At 38.8% G+C, this 21,699-nt stretch overlaps 1 protein-coding gene across 2 annotated transcripts in view; it reads left to right on the top strand.

Annotated features, from left to right (window-relative positions):
- Positions 1 to 18,508, top strand: part of LOC136858592 (monocarboxylate transporter 9) — a 230,363-nt gene extending 211,855 nt beyond the window's left edge. For both annotated transcript variants that reach the window (XM_067138264.2, XM_068225629.1), the window contains 2 exons: positions 13,102 to 13,296; positions 14,298 to 18,508. In XM_067138264.2, the coding sequence (XP_066994365.2) occupies positions 13,102 to 13,296; positions 14,298 to 14,449 (347 nt within the window). In that variant the 3' untranslated portion in view covers positions 14,450 to 18,508. The remainder of the gene's footprint in view (positions 1 to 13,101; positions 13,297 to 14,297) is intronic.
- Positions 18,509 to 21,699: the final 3,191 nt, after the last annotated feature.

Genomic DNA, 21,699 nt, shown 5'->3' with positions numbered 1-21,699 from the left:
TCTGTTGTTGTTTGCCTGTATGCTACCTAATCGGTTCAGTTATACTGTTTGACTGGTGGAGGACGTTGGGTATATTGGTATGGATTAGTTAGGACATTTGTGACGGTTAATAGGTTAGAAACATTGTCACTGCCTATTGAAGGAAGCATAGTGATGTCACAGATCGTTGCTAGGTTAGGGGTGAGGATTAGAATGTCAGGGGTCGTTTGTGATATAGGGCGGGTGGGGGAGGGGAAGGGTAAGTCAATACCCCGGATATCATGTAATAGTTGGTCGTAGATGGTTTGTTGTTGCTGCGTATATGATGTAATGTTAAAATATGGTGAGGCAATCGGAGTGGTAGAAAGTATGGTTTTTAAATTTTGGACTTTGTTTCCTTGTTAAAAATGTTTCATTATGATATCCGGTTTGTGTTGATCTATCTGCAGATCCTGCAGCGGGCGCTTGGTCCTCAAAGAACATACATTATCATATTAAATTTTCATTTACTACAATAGTGGACTAGGATCAAGGGGAAAGAATGCACAGTGCATTCTTGTCCCAGAGAACGTTGCATCCAAGTGAGTCTGGAAGATCAATCGCACCACTAACTGGACCTGATACAGAATATTAGGACGTTGAAAGGGGAGAACATTCTGGAGCACCATAGTGATGAATCACCGAATGCTCTCAGTGGAGGGAGGGGTAAGATTGGAAGAGGAAGGCGGGGTAGGAAGGTCAGTGGGAGTGATAGGTAGCACAGTTTCTGGTTGAGTGGGGGAAGGTTGAGGTTTACTCTTGCATTTGACTGAAAATGTTGGATGAGCTTCGCCGCAGTTGCTGCATTTGGGTGATCCCTTATTCATGCAAGCATGTGAGGCATGTTGACCACTACAAATGGCACATACCTGATTGAGAAAGCACGGTGCAGTAGTAGGGTGATCGTAGGATTGACAGTGATCGCAGTGCCTGCGCTGTGGTGGAGATGAGCGGGAGGCCTCCACACGATGTCGCTTCGCATAGATCAGCACACCATCTGACTGTAGCTGGTCCAATGTTGCAGTATCCCGGGACAGGATACGCATCAGCGAGGTCGGTCCGTTGGCATTCAGGATATGAATGACCCAGAAGATTTGATGTCCCTGCTGCTGGAGTTGGGCAGCGAACTCGTCCTCAGTGTAACTGCGATCGACCCCGTATGCTACCACTGACAATCTGGGAGCTGGACGCAAAGGTGGTTGGTTTCACCGTGGTTGTTGAGCCAGGTTCTGTGCTGCAGTGTGCTTTCCAAAGTGCGCCATTCCTATGGAGTTGACTAGGACTGTGTAGAATGGTCTAGAAGTTTTGATATTGTAGCCGTCTTTGCTCCATTGAATTTCTAGATTGTATTCATGTATGGTGTTGGGCAGAAACTTGGTGATAATATGGTAGATTCCTTTCGGATGGTTGATGTCCGGGTTCAGATGTCTCAACTTCACTATGTAGAATGGGGCAGGTAGACCGGTGTTTTTTGCTGTGCCACTGCGCTGTCGTACTTGGTAGGGCAGTGCAGGATTTTTTGCTGCCTCTGCATAGCTTCTAATATTTGATGGCATAAATTCCGGAGACTGGTTCCCAGGTGGTAAATGAAACGGTGCTATAATATCACTCTCTTTGATGTTTAGAAGTGATATGCCGCTTGGAGATGCTTCGGGATTGGCTGACAGTGTTGTATAGGGACTGCCAGTCGATGCACGGGACCTGTCATCCTCAGGAGCAATGGTGATCTTCTTACGATGAGTGGAACTTGGAGAATCGTTGGATTCAAGACTCCTTGCTTGTTTTATTGTTTCCTCGTCCATCACGGTTTGTTGTCCTCGTGGTGATGTAGTACTTCCGGACACCATGAATGTTGCTTTACCCACAGGTGATAAATTGTCAACGGCTGGTGTCCTCTGTTGATCTGCTGCTGATATACAGTTGTTGCCATTCGTAGCTGTTGCCATACAGTACACAAGTAGCTGGAATGTGTGATGCAGGTGAAAAAAAAAGCTAAAGTAAGTTATTAGTTATTTCATTCCCTCTCCTCACACGAGGAGGGGCGGGCCATCAGCTCAACGAGGAGCTCTTCGGCCGCATGTGAAAGGAGAGAATCACAGATAATTAAATCGTGGGGGGGGGAGGGGGGCTATGTGTTGTACATACCAGAAGGGGAAGACAAGTATTGAATTGGCATAAGGACACCGTGACAACAAGCCGGGACCCAGGGAGGACCCGCAAAGCACCCCATGCAGGCAAACCCCCACAAACACCAGGTGAAGAGGGACGAGAAATTTATTTACATATCGACGTATCTCGGGCGCGCAAATCGGGAAAGACACATTGTTACATAGAGTTACAAATCAGTTCACATATATTGAGCTGGTACAATGGGAGGTTCGGCGTTAAGGTGGAGTAAGGAGTAGGATAGTATTGCGACATGAGGTTATAGAGGGTCGTGGTAATGTTGGTTATTGAGGTGGCGAGAAGGCGAAGTGGGTCCATTATGGGGAGGGGCGGTAGAAAAATGGGTGGCTGTGGGGCAGGTTGGTAGATGGCTTGCGGTGGCAGGGAGAGTGGCGGGGCGGGTGGTGGGCTATGAGAAGAGGCAAGAGGAGGGGGTGGTCAGTACGGGGTGGGGAGTGAGAGTGCTCCACGCGGTAGGTTCTCCTGCAGAAATGGACGCCGGTAGTGATGGGATGGTCTACGTCGGCAGCTGATGAGAGTTGTAGGCGAACCATGAATGTTGGGCCATTGGAATTGAAGATACGGTACACCAGACTGGCTGGGATGCCTGCCCTTTGTAGTTCTTGCAGTATGTCCTGTTCGCTGATGGCAGGGTCAATGCCACGGATGACACAACTCCGGGATGGAGATGGCTGTTGAGCGACAGTAGAAGCATCTTCTTGTTCTGAGAAAATTGGCTGAGCTGTGATGGTGGCATCCATGAGGTTGGCAGGGGCTGCTGGGGACTGGGTAAAGTGGAAGAGTGGGAGGTTACAGGTATGGACATGATAGGGGAGGAGTGGCTAGTCGTAGGAGTAAGAGTAAAAGTTGATGGGGTGGTAGTGGTAGAAGTGATAAGTGTGGATGGGAATGTACGAGATGGAGGAGTGGAAACAGAGGGAACACGAGAAGGACAAAGGAATAGTTGACCTAAGATGGACTCAGGAGGGCAGACCACTTCATAGAGCCGGCCGTTGATGGTTACGCCTCTGGTTTGACAGGCTACTTGGGTGGTGGCATCCCGGAAGGTGATGAGGATCTGCGGTGCAGGCCCAGAGGTGGAGTAATCCCGGAGTCGGATAACGTCGGTGACTGGAGAGCCGGAATTGTGGAGTTCCATGAGAAGGTAGGATTCCTGAAGCGTAATGTCCACATCCTTGATGAGGCAGTAATAAACCATCTTGGAGAGGGGGGCGACAGCCAAATAGGCGTCTGCCGTTTGATTGTTCTTGGGCCAAGTGAGTTGCTGTTGAGATGAGGGCCACCCAGCCGAAAAAATCGTGGACATGCGACATACGGAGGAGGGGTGCAGGTGAACTTATCAGAAGCCCTTATAAGAGGCACAGTCTGATAACTGCATACAGGAGATAAATCTCCAAAGTGGAGTTATTGCCCGCCTAGCAATTCTGAATGGAAAATTCTAAATTCCCATGGAGGTAATCAGATATTTTTCACCAATAGAGCATGTTAAAAATGTCAAAACCATATCAGATATAAGGCTTTTCAGGTACTTGCTCTATTAACCAGTGTTTCATCTTAGGTCTGACACTAGACTCATCAGAGTGGGATGTCTCAGACCCTACCTACTGATGCTGGGGTGTATGCAGGTGAATTTCATTTTCATTTCAAAGGTTATTTCAACTCCTAACCCAAGAGGGTTAGGCGGGCCATCAGCCGAACGGGCAGCTCTTGGGCCATAGAAATAGAGAGAAAAATTTGTAAAATATTAAAGTGCAGGAGTATGCGTTGTGCATACCTGCAAGAAAGAATGTAAACTGGCATAGCGCCCAGCGTAAACATTTACAGCCACAAAAGAACATAGAAATGAAGAGAATACAACTAATATGAGTAATAAATCAGTACATGTAGTAGAAACGTAGTTAACACCATTAAAGACTCTTAACTAAACAGAATTCAACAGGGGAAGAAACGAAGTAAGGAACAACATTATACAGGTGAACTTATCAGAAGTCCTTATAAGAGGCACAGTCTGATAACTGCATACAGGAGATAAATCTCCACAATGGAATTATTGCCCGCCTAGCAATTCCGAATGGAAAATTCTAAATTCCCATGGAGGGAATTAGATATTTTTCACCAATAGATTTATCTTCTGTATGCAGTTATCAGACTGTGCCTCTTATAAGGGCTTCTTATAAGTTCACCTGCATACACCCCAGCGTCAGTGGGTAGGGTCTGACACATCCCACTCTGATGAGTCTAGTGTCAGACCTAAGACGAAACACTGGTTAATAGAGCAAATGCCTGAAAAGCCTTACATCTGATATGTTTTTGACATTTTTGACATGCTTTATTGGTGAAAATATCTAATTTCCTCCATGGGAATTTAGAATTTTCCACATATTAAATTGTTTTTGAAAATTATTTAGGGGTTATTTAATGAGTATTAGATGCTAAATTAAATGCTAAATGCTCATTAAACAACCTAAATAATTTTCAAAAACAAACTAAAATATGATGATGGTGATGATGATGATGATGATGATGATGATGATGATGATGATGTTGATAATGAGCTCGATAGGTGTAGTCACTTAAGTGCGGCCAGTATCCAGTATTCGGGACATAGTGGGTTCGAACCCCACTATCTGCAGCCCTTAAGATGGTTTGCCATGGTTTCCTGTTTTCACACCAGGCAATTGCTGGGGCTGTACCTTAATTAAGACCACAACCGCTTCCTTCCCCACTCATAGCCGTTTCCTGTCACATCATCGCCGTAAGACCTATCTGTACCATTGAATAGGTGGACCCTTCTCTACCCTTTGATAAAGACCTATGTGACCTGGTGCAACGTAAAGCAACTTGTAAAAGAAAAAAATATAATAATAATAATAATTGTTACGGGGATACCTGTGGAGCAGAAAGAGGTGAAAGAAGGTGCCAGGGTGAATGGTTCTAACTACAACACCAAGGATTGAATTAAAACTTTAACAAGGTTATATTTCTTTAGAATTTCAAACTTAACAATTTTTCACTGAATGAACATAACAATGAAACATCAGGTACAATGAAAATTTCAAAAATGGGAAAATTCAAGCTTCAGACCTTGACAATTATGGGGTATAAGCCCCTTGGTTACAAATTTACAATTGAAGTGGTATTATTTAGTTAAGGGCAGAAATCCCCTAGTTCAAGAGCACTTGCTCCCTAAATACAATATCTAGCCTTCCAGAGGCACTCTTTACTATTAACAAAAACTTTGAAAAAGAGCTAACCGGCTCTCAGTTTCTTCTAGCCTACTCAAGGCAACATCAAAAACTTACAATCTCTGGCCTCTTAAGGCACAACTTACAAATTGAAAATAATTTTATACAGGGATATCTAGTACCCAACCTACAGGGCCTTTGCGAAAAAGAACAGGTTAAATAAACGGTCCGAACACAAACTGAATGGAGGCGTACACTGCGCTCCGAGATAATGAACAAGTTAAAATCCTACAGGGCTCTCGGCCAATGAAACAGGGGCTATTCCCAAACTACTGAGGTGGCTCGCATGGAAATTACTTTAACACATTACACGAGAACACAGTTACGAAAATGTAGTCGCCGCAAACCAAGATGAAGGGGAGCTCGAGAGGGTAACTCACTCTCTATCCCCGATTTACAATTAAAGATTTTATGAAGTTTTTACATTAGCCGATAGAAAAGTTACATCACCCACTTATAAATACAGTGATCAATTGACAAGGAAATATGAAAGGCCGCAGTTTATATACTCTCAGGGAAGGTTCGAGAGAATTCTGGGCTGATCCATACACACCCTCTCAATTTTATTGGTTAAGTTTAAAAGTTACACTCAAAATCGAACAAAAAGCCTGTGATAGGTTGAAAATTATTTACAGGCTAGATTCAAGACTGGCAGAAAGAAAAGGAAGTGTTGCCAAGCCAAAAATAAATGAACATGGATTCAGTTATGGAAAACCTTTGGAAAAATGTCCAAACTTCTTGATATATAGCAAACAAAACTAGGAGAAATTCAATCAGTTTAGAAAACTTCACAACAACACAATTCCTCAATATTTTAGTAGTGACATCTTCTGATTAAAGTTCCAACTTCATGTGGTATCAATTTCAACTTTTGACCGATAGAGGAGTTCATTAAGGTGCTTATTTTGAATTTGCAGCGTTGAGGTGTACCTTCCGGTACAATAATAATAATGATAATGATAATAATAATAATAATAATAATAATAATAATAATAATAATAATAAAGCACTACTGGAACACTTTATTCAGATAAGTTCTCAAATATTAGAAGGGTATGCATATTTAAAAGAAATTAAATGTAATTTGATAGAATCTGATAAAGTTCTGTTTTTAATTAACCAAATCTCTTTCAGGTATAATCTGTTAATAGTGTAACAGTTTTCTTTTTCAGGTATTTTCTAAATTTATGTTATAATGAATCAGTTTTGACAGACAGATGAACCTCACAGTTATTTTTAAAAAAAGAACTTGATTTATCGCTAATTTTTTCCTCTCCATTAAGTTACTTATACCGACCAGTTGGAATCCTTTTCTCCCTTTGTGTTTGTCATATTGTATTCCTTATCTTTTATCACTGCATTCATCCGTATCATTTCGTCTCCTTCTTTTTCCTGTCTTTATCCAACTTTCATCTTATCTTAAACTTCTCACATCAAGAATAAAGATCTGCCAAAATAGTCCCTAATTGAGTGTTGAGATCCACCATGCAGTTGAAAATGGGAAGCAGAAACAAGCTTGTTAAGGCCTGAGAAGAAATACTGGGACCATTTTCTCAAGTAAGCACCATTTTACAATAAAATAAAATCTTCTGAATAACTTTGGACAATTTATGATTCTTCTGATTCTGAACATATTCAGTTATTTTTCCACATAGTCTCCACTTTTGTTCAAATATTTGTTGTAAACCCTAGTCATGGGAAGATTTTGGTAATAACCTGGAAAGGCTAGGTCAAGCGGCAGGGAAACCTTTCTGGACAGTAATAAAGAATCTTAGGAAGGGAGGGAAAAAGGAAATGAACAGTGTTTTGAGTAATTCAGGTGAACTCATAATAGATCCCAGGGAATCACTGGAGAGGTGGAGGGAATATTTTGAACATCTCCTCAATGTAAAAGGAAATCATCATGGTGGTGTTGCAAACAGCCGAGCTCATGGGGAGGAGGAAAAGGATGTTGGTGAAATTATGCTTGAGGAAGTGGAAAGGATAGTAAATAAACTCCATTGTCATAAGGCAGCAGGAATAGATGAAATTAGACCTGAAATAGTGAAGTATAGTGGGAAGGCAGGGATCAAATGGCTTCATAGAGTAGTAAAATTAGCATGGAGTGTTGGTAAGGTACCTTCAGATTGGACAGAAGCAGTAATTGCACCTATCTATAAGTAAGGGAACAGGAAGGATTGCAACAACTATGGAGGTATCTCATTGATTAGTATACCAGGCAAAGTATTCACTGGCATCCTGGAAGGGAGGGTGCGATCAGTCGTTGAGAGGAAGTTGGATGAAAACCAGTGTGGTTTCAGACCACAGAGAGGCTGTCAGGATCAGATTTTCAGTATGCGCCAGGTAATTGAAAAATGCTACGAGAGGAATAGGCAGTTGTGTTTATGTTTCGTAGATCTAGAGAAAGCATATGACAGGGTACCGAGGGAAAAGATGTTCACCATACTGGGGGACTATGGAATTAAAGGTAGATTATTAAAATCAATCAAAGGCATTTATGTTGACAATTGGGCTTCAGTGAGAATTGATGGTAGAATGAGTTCTTGGTTCAGGGTACTTACAGGAGTTAGACAAGGCTGTAATCTTTCACCTTTGCTGTTCGTAGTTTACATGGATCATCTGCTGAAAGGTATAAAATGGCAGGGAGGGATTCAGTTAGGTGGAAATGTAGTAAGCAGTTTGCCCTATGCTGATGACTTGGTCTTAATGGCAGACTGTGCCGAAAGCCTGCAGTCTAATATCTTGGAACTTGAAAATAAGTGCAATGAGTATGGTATGAAAATTAGCCTCTCGAAGACTAAATTGATGTCAGTAGGTAAGAAATTCAACAGAATCGAATGTCAGATTGGTGATACAAAGCTAGAACAGGTCGATAATTTCAAGTATTTAGGTTGTGTTTTCTCCCAGGATGGTAATATAGTAAGTGAGATTGAATCAAGGTGTAATAAAGCTAATGCAGTGAGCTCACAGTTGCGATCAGCAGTATTCTGTAAGAAGGAAGTCAGCTCCCAGACGAAACTATCTTTACATCTGTCTGTTTTCAGACCAACTTTGCTTTATGGGAGCGAAAGCTGGGTGGACTCAGGATATCTTGTTCATAAGTTAGAAGTAACAGACATGAAAGTAGCGAGAATGATTGCTGGTACAAACAGGTGGGAACAATGGCAGGAGGGTACTCGGAATGAGGAGATAAAGGCTCATTTAGGAATGAACTCGATGGATGAAGCTGTACGCATAAACAGGCTTCGGTGGTGGGGTCATGTGAGGCAAATGGAGGAGGATAGGTTACCTAGGAGAATAATGGACTCTGTTATGGAGGGTAAGAGAAGTAGAGGGAGACCAAGACGACGATGGTTAGACTCGGTTTCTAACGATTGAAAGATAAGAGGTATAGAACTAAGTGAGGCCACAACACTAGTTGCAAATCGAGGATTGTGGCGACATTTAGTAAATTCTCAGAGGCTTGCAGACTGAACGCTGAAAGGCATAACAGTCTATAATGATAATGTATGTATGTATGTAACCCTAGTCATAGAAGTCTGTCACCTGCTGTGAAAGCCATGTCTGAACCACTGTTTCCACTTCCTTGTCAGTGTGGAAATGCTTGCCCTACTGTGAAAGCCGTGTCTGAACCACTGTTTCCACTTCCTTGTCAGTGTGGAAATGCTTGCCCGCAAGGAACCTTTTCAAATGAAGGGAGAGCTGGTATTTAGTCACTAGGTGCAAGGTCAGGGCTATAGGGTGTATGTGTGTGTGTGTGTGTGTGTGTGTGTGAGAGATATATATATATATACATATATAATTGCTACCAGCCATACAATTGAATGTGAGCTTGTATTTGAGCTGCAGCAAAAGGTCTTGCATTGTCAAGAAACAACAGCGTTCTGACAAACAGAAGGCTGCAGCATTTATTCTGGATTATGTGGCAAAGTTTCATCAAAGTCACAAAATACACAGATGTATTGATTGTTGTCCCTGGTAAAATGAAGTTCACTAGCAGAACACTGCATCCGTTCCAAAACACAGTTGCCATAATCTTGCAAGTTATGTAAGGCTACTTGACATTTACTTTCATCGGAGATGATGTACGTTGCCACTCCGTTGATTGCTGCTTGCATTCAGTGGTCATATGGGACACCCATGTCTTGTCCTCTGTCGTGACAATAATGCTTTACCTTCCTCACAGTAACGGGTCAAAAATGTCAAAGCACTGGTACATCTCCTCATTCTGTGTTCCCTGGACAGCATTTTCAGAAACCATAACTTTCTGCTAGTCCAACTTTTCAGATACAATTTTGTACAGGGATGACCTTGAAATGTATGGAAAATGAAGTGACATTGGGGGAAAATGAACAGTATATTTGCACAAAGGATGGTGTCATTGTCATGTACAGTATCGTCACTGACCAGAGACGACCATCCAGAGTGTGGGTTATTATGGACATTCTCCTGACCTTCCCTAAATAACCTTACCCATTTATGGACTTTTTACTTCACAGATCTGATGATGAATCTCTGCTGATGGCACATTTCTTGCAGTCAAGAACCAGATAACTAACTGTATCTGAGACATGGCAGGCCACTCAATCATCTTAATGAGTTCCATTGCATACTACAAAGCAACAACACAGTACCAACATAGCAACAAGTATGTATTTATGTGCAGGGGATGCCACGAGTCAGTGTGCATGCACAAAAGACTTAACGTGCAAGATTTTAAAAGATATGGACAACCAGTCCTTAGTTAAGAAAATAGCCTTCTTAGACATAGAATAACTGGGATTGCTGAGGAGAGAATCCATCTAATTCAAGATGGCAGTGCTTGGAGATGTTGAGACTATCCCTGTCCTATTTCCTGACATATCTTTGTCCCATTTTTCTGTTGCTTTCTCTTTCTCTTTTGACCTATCATGTTTATCCTATTATGTGTTCCTTTACATGTTCGTACCTTGTTATATATGACCTGATTTCTTACTTACTTGGAAAGAAAATGATGTAACAATCTACCACAGTGCTGAATGTGTAACAACTTAAGTTTTTTTTTAACAGGAGTAAAAATCAAGGAAATATTTAAGCTACCTTCTTGTTTCAAACTAGAGTGCTTCAGTGATTTTGTAAATACACTTTATTAAAACTTTATTTCATCTCTTGCATAAAATGACAAGTCCATAAGCTGTGTTTGAAACAAACCTGCAGCACATATAACCATTAGGAGCCTTGGTCTGCTAAGATGACTGCTGTCTGTTGAGATTAAATCCCTGAACTGGCTGGTAACAGACCTGGGGCATCTGGGAAAGAAGCAGGCATGCTAGCCTGGCACTGCAGGGCTAGTAAATTAAACCAGGTACAGAATAATTTTGTTTTGGGATTTTATAGTCAAGTCACTGACTTCTTTTTAGTGACCTTGGTTTGAATCCTATCCAGTATTTGTGGGATAATTGAGATGGACATGTAAAATTGGAGCTCTTGTAGCTATGATCACAATTTTTTTTTAAAAGTCCTTTCTTATTTAAAATTGTATTTCTTTAAAAACTAGAAATTCTGGTTTGTAAATGCTAATAATAAGCTCCTCCATTAATTGGGTATCCATTTATCTGTGAAAGCTGGCCTGATTTTCTGTTTCTTACCTGGAGGCCCTAGGTTCAATTCTCAGGCAGGTCGGAGATTTTTGCCTGGATCTAAGGGCTGGTTCAAGGTCCACTCAGCCTACATGAGAACAGTTTTATTGTGAAGCTATCTGATGGTGAGATAACAGCCTTGGTCTTTAAAGCCAAGAAAAGTGGTCGAAGGGATCTGTCCCCCTGACCGGGCATCACGTTGCAATCTGCAGGAGTTCAGGATGAGTAGCTGTTGCTTCATAGGCCAAGGCCCATTAGGGCTGTAGTGCCATGGGGTTCAAATCAAATTAAGTGATCTCCATTCACGGCTGTGGCCCAGGTGGCAAATGATTTCAAAGGACTTGGAAATACATCGAACATTTCCCTTGTTAAATAAGTCCAATCCCCAATTCCTCATCCTATAAATGCCCCATTTTGTGGTCTTGAATTTTAACTTTTATTATCTTTCCTGGCTTTAAAAGCTCCACTTAAGCTTATTCATCTATTAATGTCATTCTTTGCCATCTCTCCATTGACAATTCAGTGCATACTGCTTAGTCAAACAGCTTGTCCCAAGTCTTCCCAGCCCAAAGTTTTAAATGTTTTTGCAACACTACTCTTGTGTTGGAAATCATCCAGAGCAAATCATGCTGCTTTCCTTTGGATCTTTTCCAGTTCTCTAATCAAGTAAGCCTCGTGTGGGACCCATACAATGAGACCATACTCTAACTAGGGTCTTATACTCTCATTTACATCCTCATTACAGCCCCTATATACCCTCATAACCTTGTGAAGAGATCTGTAACCTTTATTTACAACCTTGTTAATGTGATTACCCAATGAAGATTATTCCTTATATTACCACCTAGCATTTACAGTGATCCTAATGAGGTAATCTTCCCCCATCAACACAGTAATTAAAACTTAGAAGACCGGGCGAGTTGGCAATGTGGTTAGGGGCGCGCGGCTGTGAGCTTGCATTCGGGAGATAGTGGGTTTGAATCCCACTGTCGGCAGCCCTGAAGATGGTTTTCCGTGGTTTCCCATTTTCACACCAGGCAAATGCTGGGATTGTACCTTAATTAAGGCCACGGCCACTTCCTTCCAACTCCTAGGCCTTCCCTATCCAATCATTGCCATAAGACCTATCTGTGTTGGTGCGACGTAAAGCCACTAGCAAAAAAAAAAAAAAAAAAAACTGACAACCTGACTTTTCATCCCATTTGCCATCAAACCATTGACTTCTGTCCACCTCACAACGTTGCTGATTTGTTTTTGCAGTCACTCAAAGTCCTGTAATTTACTTACTCCTCTATAAAGTATAACATCATCTGCAAAATGTCCAGCTCCATAGCTAAATGGTTTGCGTGCTGGCCTTTAGTCCCAGGGGTCCTGGGTTTGATTCCTGGCAGGGTCGGGAATTTTAACTGCCATTGGTTAAATTCACTGGCACAGGGGCATCACAATGCGGAGGTCACCTACGGGAGTCAAATCAAAAGACCTGCACCTGGCAAGCCAACATGTCCTTGGACACTCCCAGCACTAAAAGCCATATGCCATTTTCATCTGCAAAATGCCATATCTGTGATTCCAGTGCTTTACTCAGATCATTTATATATATGTCAGGAAACATAATACTGCCTTGCGAGGCCCCGCCCTTAATCATTACAGGATCATAATAATGTTCTGGTTTCTTTTTTTTTTTCTTTTCAAATCCATAAATGATTGAATTACTCAGACTTACTGTGCTATGGAATGAACGTGGGCTGTTTAAAACTCCCTAATATAAATTTCATTGGGTTAGATCATTTTTATAATGAGTACCCTTAAGGATGTGTCAACTTTGTAATAAGTTTTTGATCATTTTTCATTGTTACAGAATATTGTTTTCCTTTAATAGGGATATAATTTCTAGTACGGTATTATGAGTAAAATGTTCTCCTTCATGGCTGATAAGCATGAAAAGAGGGAGGGAAATTTGTAATGGAACATTATGTATGAAAGAATTTCTAATGAATTTTTTAAATGATGCATGTCTTTGATGTTGTTCACAGTTTTGGCACATTTCCATAGCAGCCTGTCATTACTACTGGCCCTTGCTGTACTCTTAGGAATTGCCAAGGGAATTAAAGCTGTCTTTCAAGCTCTTATTATACCTAACTATGTTCCACTGGAGAAGCTTCCTGCAGCCAGTGGGTTACTGATGGTCATCAATGGCATTCTGTCAATATCCCTGGGACCATTCATCGGTAGGATATGAACTACATTATCTGGAGGTTAAAGTTGTGATTATGGTTAAAAAAATTTAACACTTTGAGGTCTAGCTGACTTTCATACATATTAATCCTCTCAACTGGCCATTTTTTTTTACAATTTTTGGATTTTTAAATTTAATACCAGTTTTGAACTTACCTAATTTTTTAATTTCACTATCTTTGAGTTCATAGTTCCTATTTCTTATCTGAAGAAACTGTAATACAATTAATAGATCCCTTCCCATGGAAATAGTGGTTTAACATCAGTAGTTTTTCATTTTTTAAAGTTTTAACTAATAAAATATGGCTGATATTGAGTTTATTTTGTTTTAGGCCACTTGTACAAGAGGTACATCTGCATAATAATTGGTACATAAAATCAATAATACTGTCATCAATATCAAATCCTGAATTGCCATGTAACACTTCCAGTAAATCACTGTTGTTCAGTCTAATATGCACACTGCTGTCGAGTCGACATAGCTCTGACATGATTTGAAAGGAAAAATAATATAATGTATAGAGCTGTATTTTGCTGCCATCTGTATTTTTATTTTTTCGAGAACTACATGAACCAAATCTTATATTGCAGTGCCGATCAATGCATATAGTACATTTGTTTCGTAGTAACAACGATGAAAACGAGAGAATGTGTATTGTGTGGCTTCGTTCTCTGCAATAAATGATACAGCCCATACAGCATATGGCCTTTGATCTCAATGTGTTAAAAGAACTTTCATTAATTCTTCACTGAGCTCTTTCATTAACAAAGAAGGACGCTAGAAGGCAGTGACAATTATTTGTAGCTAATTCTAATCAGAATTCTTCTTTGAAACAATTTTGTTTTATACATAAAATTAAAGAAACATATTTGGCTTCATAGAATCAATCAATCAGTCAATCAATCGATCAATCAGTTGATCAGTCTAACTTTCTTCTCATTAAGAAATAGCAGTACTCAAAATGTTGAATTGATAAAATTTGTACATTTCCAGGTTTTGTAAGGGATGCAAGTAGCTCACACATAGTTGCACTGTACACCACGTCAGCTATGTCTCTTTTCTGTGTGCTGCTCTGGGGCGTGGAGGCTCTGGTTTCACGTCACCTAAAGTCAGGAGATTCTGAAGACCACTCTGTGAATAAGTGAAATGTGGACAAAATAAATGACAGTGACATTTCAGGCATGGCCAGAATAACGGTCATAAGATTTTGCACTGAATAAGGCATAATCGGTCAGCATGTATGCTGTTGTCAAATTTGTTACTATGGAAGCCATTTCTTTTCAGTTTTGACTCAGTTAATTTATAATTATTAGGTTCTTCAGTCTGTCAAAACTTATTTATGAATAAATAATATTTAGAAAATACACCTGAAAAAGAAACAACTTAATTAACAGAATGATATGTTTTGTTCTTGAAAACATAATCAGATTCTGACAAATCACACACTTTCTTTTATATATACAGTTGAAATTGGTTATAATGACCCCGAAGGGACTGCCAATCAAGGTCAGTACAGCCGATAGTTGCCACAAATCCTTTTTTGTGTGTGTGCGCTAAAAATGTAATATCTGTAAGTTTCAATTTCCACACTTACATAGTTAATTAAAATATTTAAGTTAAAACTTCAAAAACATAACTGAAATAAGTACTATAGATTTATAGTACAGTACAATATTTGTGGAGTAGGACTACAAGGAATTTCATTGTCTTTTGCTTGAAGAATACTGTAGGTTCATTGACTGGCACATTATTTATTCTTTACTGCTTAAACAATCTAAGTAAGCATTCTTCAATATATTTGTGCTAATGAGGACGTCAATACTGAGGCTGCGATAACAGGATCATACCACGACGTTACTGACCCGTTCACAAAGGAAGAGGTGTACGAAACTATTATGTCAATAAGAAATAAGAAGGCCATAGGACCCGATGGCACATACATCGAACACATAAAAGACTCATCAGAGACACTATTACAGGTAATTTCAAACCTAATGAACCTCTGTCTACAAGTATGCAACATCCCCACATCTTCGAGAACCTCAACTATGAAAATGTTGTACAAGGGAAAAGGCGACCAGTCAGACCCTAACTCATATAGAGGAATAGCTATAGAAAAATGCATGCTGAAAATAATGACAAAGCTTCTCACAAAAAGAGTCACAGACGCAGTAGAACACAAACACCCACAGGAACAGTTTGGATTCCGTAAAGGAAGGAGCACCCTCAATGCCATTAACAACCTCATCAATGACATTGAAGAAGCCAAGAGGCAAATTCCATGCAGTATTTGTTGATTATGCAAACGCTTTCGACACGTTAAGCAGACCACTAATAATCATGAAGCTGGAAGCCATAATGGGAAAAGACAAGCTCACGACTGATAAACAACATACTGAGAACAAATTACATACAAATTGATGATCAAGTCACGACTTCAAAACTGATCATGCAGACCAATAACGTACTCCAAGGAGACCCACTAAGCCCCTTGTTGTTATCATTGTGACCTATGATGTGGTAAAGGTTACTCAGCAAGGTATAGAGGATTTGAAAATATATTTATATGCAGACGACATGGTCATTGGATCAAGTTCGCTACATGATGTGCAAAAAGCTGTAGACAATCTAGAAGGTGGGCAAAAGATAACAAGATGAAAATTAACACAGAGAAAGCAGTGAAAATGACATTTTGGAAAGGTGGCTGAGAGGCTGCAAGTGACAGGATATACCTAAGATCTACAGTCCTTAAGACTGTCAATACATTTAAGTATCTAGGACTGACCATGCAAACAACAGCAACAACCTATAGAATTCACACAAAGTCTAGAGTAACGGCAGCCACCAAAGCAATATATGATATTAAAACAATTACCAAGCTTTCACTAGAAACTGCTATGAAACTATTCGATACGAAAATTGCGCCAATTGCTACATATGGACTGGATATTATATGGGATAAACTGGGTCTGGCTGAGCTGAAGACAATTGAAGCAGTCAAGTTGCGCTTCCTGAAAGCTGCACTGGGAATATCAAAATACACAAAATCAAGGCTTGCATATGAGCTTGCAAAGGAGACCTTCTTCATCGAGGACCTCCGAATGAAGCGAGGGCTTCCATCCACAGACGCTTGGGAAAAATTACTGCAGGACAGAGTGAAGAAGAGGGAAGAAATCTGGCTCGATTTTTACTCAACGGAGGTGATGATGAATAGAACATGGACAAAGACTAATCAAGACATGCGACATTTCGTTAACTCGATGGCGGTCCATGGGTGTCACCATAAACTGTGCAACACTGAGTACTTCCATGACCCTAATGAAACCTGTGTTTGCAAGCTGTGCAGTGAGCATTGCAGTCGATATCATGTAATCACATGCAAAAAACCGGGGATTATCCATTGTGAACTTCTGTAATAGTGAGAGGTGACAGTACATATGACAGACTTTCTTTATACCATACACAATTTGTGTGCTGTACCTTTATTAATTATGATGATTAATAATTTATTATTATTAATCTATTTATGCTCAGATGATCTCGCTCACTTGATTTTTTAAGATTCTTCTTCAAAAAGAGAATTATTTTCTCTCTGTCCTTCCAAATTGTAGAAATCATTCTGTGTGATACATCCAATTCCTTCCCGATGCTGACATTAGTTTCCCCATTTTCTAATTGCCATACTATATGTGACTTTTCTTCAGTATTAAACACTATCCTTTTCTTTTGAGTCATCTTCACAGCATTGCTTGCCTCGACTATTTAACAGACAGACTGATTTGAAATCAATAATAAGCATTACATTATTGTCAACAATCCCCAAATATGTAACAATCATCATCACTGGACGTTATAGCCGATACATTTATCTGAAAATGTGATTGAAATACGTCGTAATAAGTGATGTCACACTAAGCGAATTTTTAAATACAGTGTTTATGTAGGGTTTAGATAGGATCGTTACATTTTGCTGTTATATCCAGTACATTGTTAAAAGTGATATAGCTATAAACGGTTTTGGCTCCAGGGTGTAGGAGAAGAGCAGATTTTATGTTCCAACTAAGAATTGCTTACGAATCACGTTTAGATATTATGGCATATAATTATTACTGAAATAATATATTTTGGAATAAGATGAAAGACAGGTTATTTTAGAGATATGTTTGTAAACAATGTAATTTGTATGGATGATTCTTTTAATACTTGAAGTTTGCAACATTATTAATCAACTATTGATTTTGCACCCAATTTGTAAAATGCCTAAAATAGCTTTCCATTTACTAATGATTAGGGGGTGGACTTTGTTGAAGTGTCATATTTTTATCCTTTGCATTAGAACATTGCTCAGTAGTGTAGAAATTCATTCAGGGATATAATGAAGGATTATAACGCGTTTCTATTTTGCATTCTTTTGCAACTTTTGAGGATTTGGGATGATTGGTCATTATTTCATCTCTCAAAAAGGTTTTAAGTCAAATATATAATATTTTGAAGAATTTTTATATCATTTTATTCGTTATTTAAGCATGCATTCTTTCTTATACTGATACGAGTCCCACAAGAGACAATGTAAAAACATTACAAATTGTTCACCACCAAGCTCAATAGCTGCAGTCGCTTAAGTGCGGCCAGTATCCAGTATTCGGGAGATAGTAGGTTCGAACCCCACTGTTGGCAGCCCTGAAAATGGTTTTTCATGGTTTTCCATTTTCACACCAGGTAAATGCTGGGGCTGTACCTTAATTAAGGCCACGGCCGCTTACGTCCCACTCCTAGCCATTTCCTGTCCCATCGTCACCATAAGACCTATCCGTGTCGGTGCGACATAAAGCAACTAGCAAAAAAATATATATAAATTGTTCGTACATATAGTTAAATTTACCAAATATCTTTCATGGCTAAGCAAACTGACCAGCAGTTGTTGGTGACTAAGAAAGGATAAGAAAAGTACTGGTATTTATAAATGTGAATTTTGTGTATCCAAAATCTGTGCAGAAATACAATACAGAACTATAACAATTAGGAGAAAGTATTTCCTAACGTGTCTCATGCACCAACCTTCACACTCGCCCCTTCAGCCAGTCATTCATCCCTGCATACCGTACCTCAAGGCCAAGAACTGTATAGAGTTATCCTCAGAAGTTTAAAATTTTTAAGTTCTGTGCAAAAAAATGTCAGAAGTGAAACTACCACAAAATGTATTTCTAAATGAATTTAGAAAAGACATGTTTGTGACTGATGGGCATGCTTTATTTGGTAAATTATGCAGAGTTAAAGGGAGTGCAGAAAGGAAGTTTATTGTAAATCAGCACATTAAATGAGAAAAACATCTGAAATCTATAATGAGTGCCAGCAACAAGTTTTCTCAGGTTTTTCAGGGACAAAGTGGTCTACATCCACCAAATCACTATATCCATATTACCTATATACACTTCCAAGTAAATTAGGAGATAACTATTTCTGTAAAAACAAGAGCTGTGCAATGAATACAAAAGGGTTATATTACTTGTAAGACCATTGTAAGGCAGCCCCCAGAATTCAGTTCAGTCAAATATTTTAAAGTCATTTTTGACTTCCTTTATAGCATTTTTCCATTAATTTAAGGGCATTTTATTGATCATTTTCAGTTGTTTTTTTTTAGGTCAATAACATCTGTTCTCTACTAATAACTGTGCAAAGTGTGATATAGGTAATTTCTAAATCTCCAGCTATTTTCTGCATAAATTTTACTTTCTTGCTTAGAGTGTAACTTTTCCTTTTACTATTCCCCATGGCTGACTGACAGCAACTACAATTTCCGCTAATAAAACCACAGTTTATATTACTCAATACGGCATATGTCAGCTGTTGGCATCAATTTATTATGTCTCATTTAAATAACCTGCTTAGAGTTGAAATGGAAGCATGTCGTATGTCCCAGACTTGTGTCTTGTAATCTTTCTACTTTAAGCTTTGTACCGCGCACTCAGTTCCCATGACCTTTACTATATCACTGCACAGCACCCCTCTGATAACTGCAGCTGAAGTACCGCTTTCAACAATGCTGATTTTAATGGTTGCAATGGTTTTCTTACTCAGCTGCATTTCAGTAACATGAGGAAATTCATATGTATACGGGATCATTTGAACTCTGTTATGTGCAAATCAACTGTATTCCACAAACAGGTTTCTGGCTCGTTATCTTTCTCTTTTAGTTAATTGTTGCATGGTCACTTCCAACAACCTACATTACACTATCGCACCGCATCAGCAGCTAAAGTTCCGCCACCAACAAAGCCGAGTCTAATGTGTCACATTTCTAACTCACCTGTGTTTTGATCAGAGGAAATGCATACGTCGGCGATATTATTTTAACTTTGTTACGTATAAGTGAATTGCATTTTACAAAAATGAATACGTATAACACCAAATTAAGTATAAATGGGTTACAGACAAATGAGGTTTAATTAACACGTTTTTAAATTATATTTTGCCAGGACCTACTGAAATTTATGTGTGAAAAAATTATACAGAACTGAGATACATAAAGATCAGTCTCAACTGTATATATAAAACTTAAGTTACGGTACAGTAATATTGTTGAGAAGTGTAAAAATATTTGCGTTAAAACCTGTGTCTATTCTTCCTAAATAGTTGAAATGTTATAACTTATTCTGTTTTAAATAAGTTGTTTATTTTCCAGGTACAATCTGTTGTTATATGTTTTCTTTTTCAGGTAATTTCTATATTTTAGTAATTCATAAATTAGTTTTTGGATAGACTGAGAAACCTAACAGTTGTAAAATGCTGTTTTTAAAGACTACCAACAATGAAGAGAATACTAAGTACATATAATTATTAATATACTTATACTTTGATTATTTCTGAGTTTTGCTCAGATTAACTGTGATATTTTAGACTTTATATATATTTTATGAACCTTAACCTCCATAAGGTACCTACATTACTTAGAAAGATACTATTGGTAAATATTGGTGCTTTTTTGAAATACTGAAAATCTGTCAAAGTATCAAAATACTTTCCAAATATGCAAGTATTTTATCTTGTAGAAGTATTCTGTAAATCGTTCCAATAAAATGTTATTAATTTTTTACATTCATCTTAATTTTGGTGTGGAAGATATTTAAACAGGATAGGATTGTCTCTGTAGATTACGCTGAAGCACTTAGTGGAGTCAACAGAAACACACTGATGCTGGGAAAACTCACTGATGTTCTAGTGCAAGAAAATCTCCTGCAAGTGTACATAGTAAATTGTCCCACAGGAATGGTTATTATTATTAATAATTATTATAAGTTTGTGATGTACCTTTCCCAGTGCTACATGATACCCTTTTTTCAACAATTCTCTCATTAATGAAGAAGATGTCAAGGAGCACTGGGAAATGTACATCAATAGCTTATATAAAGAAGAATTTAATAATTCATACGACTAGCCTACCAAAGTCACAAATGACCTTCTACCAATAACAAGAAAATAATTTAATGAGCCAATGATAACATTACCCAATGAGAAAGCTCTAGGCATTGACAATCAATCAGTAGAACTCCTATGATATGCCTGTGATACATACCTTGATAACCTCTACAAGATAATGCAGTCAAAAGAATTCTGTAATTCAGTCATAAAACTGGTTCTGAAGAAGACCAACACAACAAATGCAAACTTACAGAAAAATCAGGTTGATGGTGCATGCATCCAAGATTTTATTATACATTATAAAGAGGAGACTAACAAAAAAAAGTGGAGGAATACTTCATGGAAACACAGTTTGGATTCCTCCAGGGTGTAGGCACCCAAGATTACTATCAGCTAATTCAAAATCCCTGAACGTGTGATTGTCAGGAGGATGAAATATCTGTCTGTTTCACAGATGTAAGGAGACACTCAAATGGGTATTATGGTATAAAATTTCTGGTCTTTGGCAGGATAGGCAGTGAAGAACAGCTGATAAAATTAATCTGGGATTTGTATGATGATCAGAAAGCACTGACCTTACTCAAACAAGGTCCTTTGCAACAATCACTGATGTCTAAGAAATATGGTATGATGATCCATCCTAAGTAAACGAAAAACATGGCTGTATTGCAATTGTCACATATGATCAACAACACCAAGACTGATCAAGTACAAACATTCACCTACCTTGGACAGAAAATACCAAACTGATGATGGAATGAGTATAATGTTCTGTTTACTAGATAGAACTGAAGTACCCAGTGAGAGAGCTATGCCATACGAATGTGAAACTGAGAATCGAGTATTTTAGAATGTTAATTTAATAATGCTTATCCATAATAAAGGTAATGTACATATGAGAAAATGTAAATCTGAAATTGCATTAGCTTTTTATTTGAGAGATATGGTCTTAAAGACAATTAATGTTTACAAAATA

This window comes from Anabrus simplex, chromosome 1, assembly GCF_040414725.1.
Source record: "Anabrus simplex isolate iqAnaSimp1 chromosome 1, ASM4041472v1, whole genome shotgun sequence".
NCBI lineage: Eukaryota > Metazoa > Arthropoda > Insecta > Orthoptera > Tettigoniidae > Anabrus > Anabrus simplex.
The sequence above is the reverse complement of the archived record's forward strand: the minus strand, read 5'-3'. Positions and strand labels throughout refer to the sequence as shown.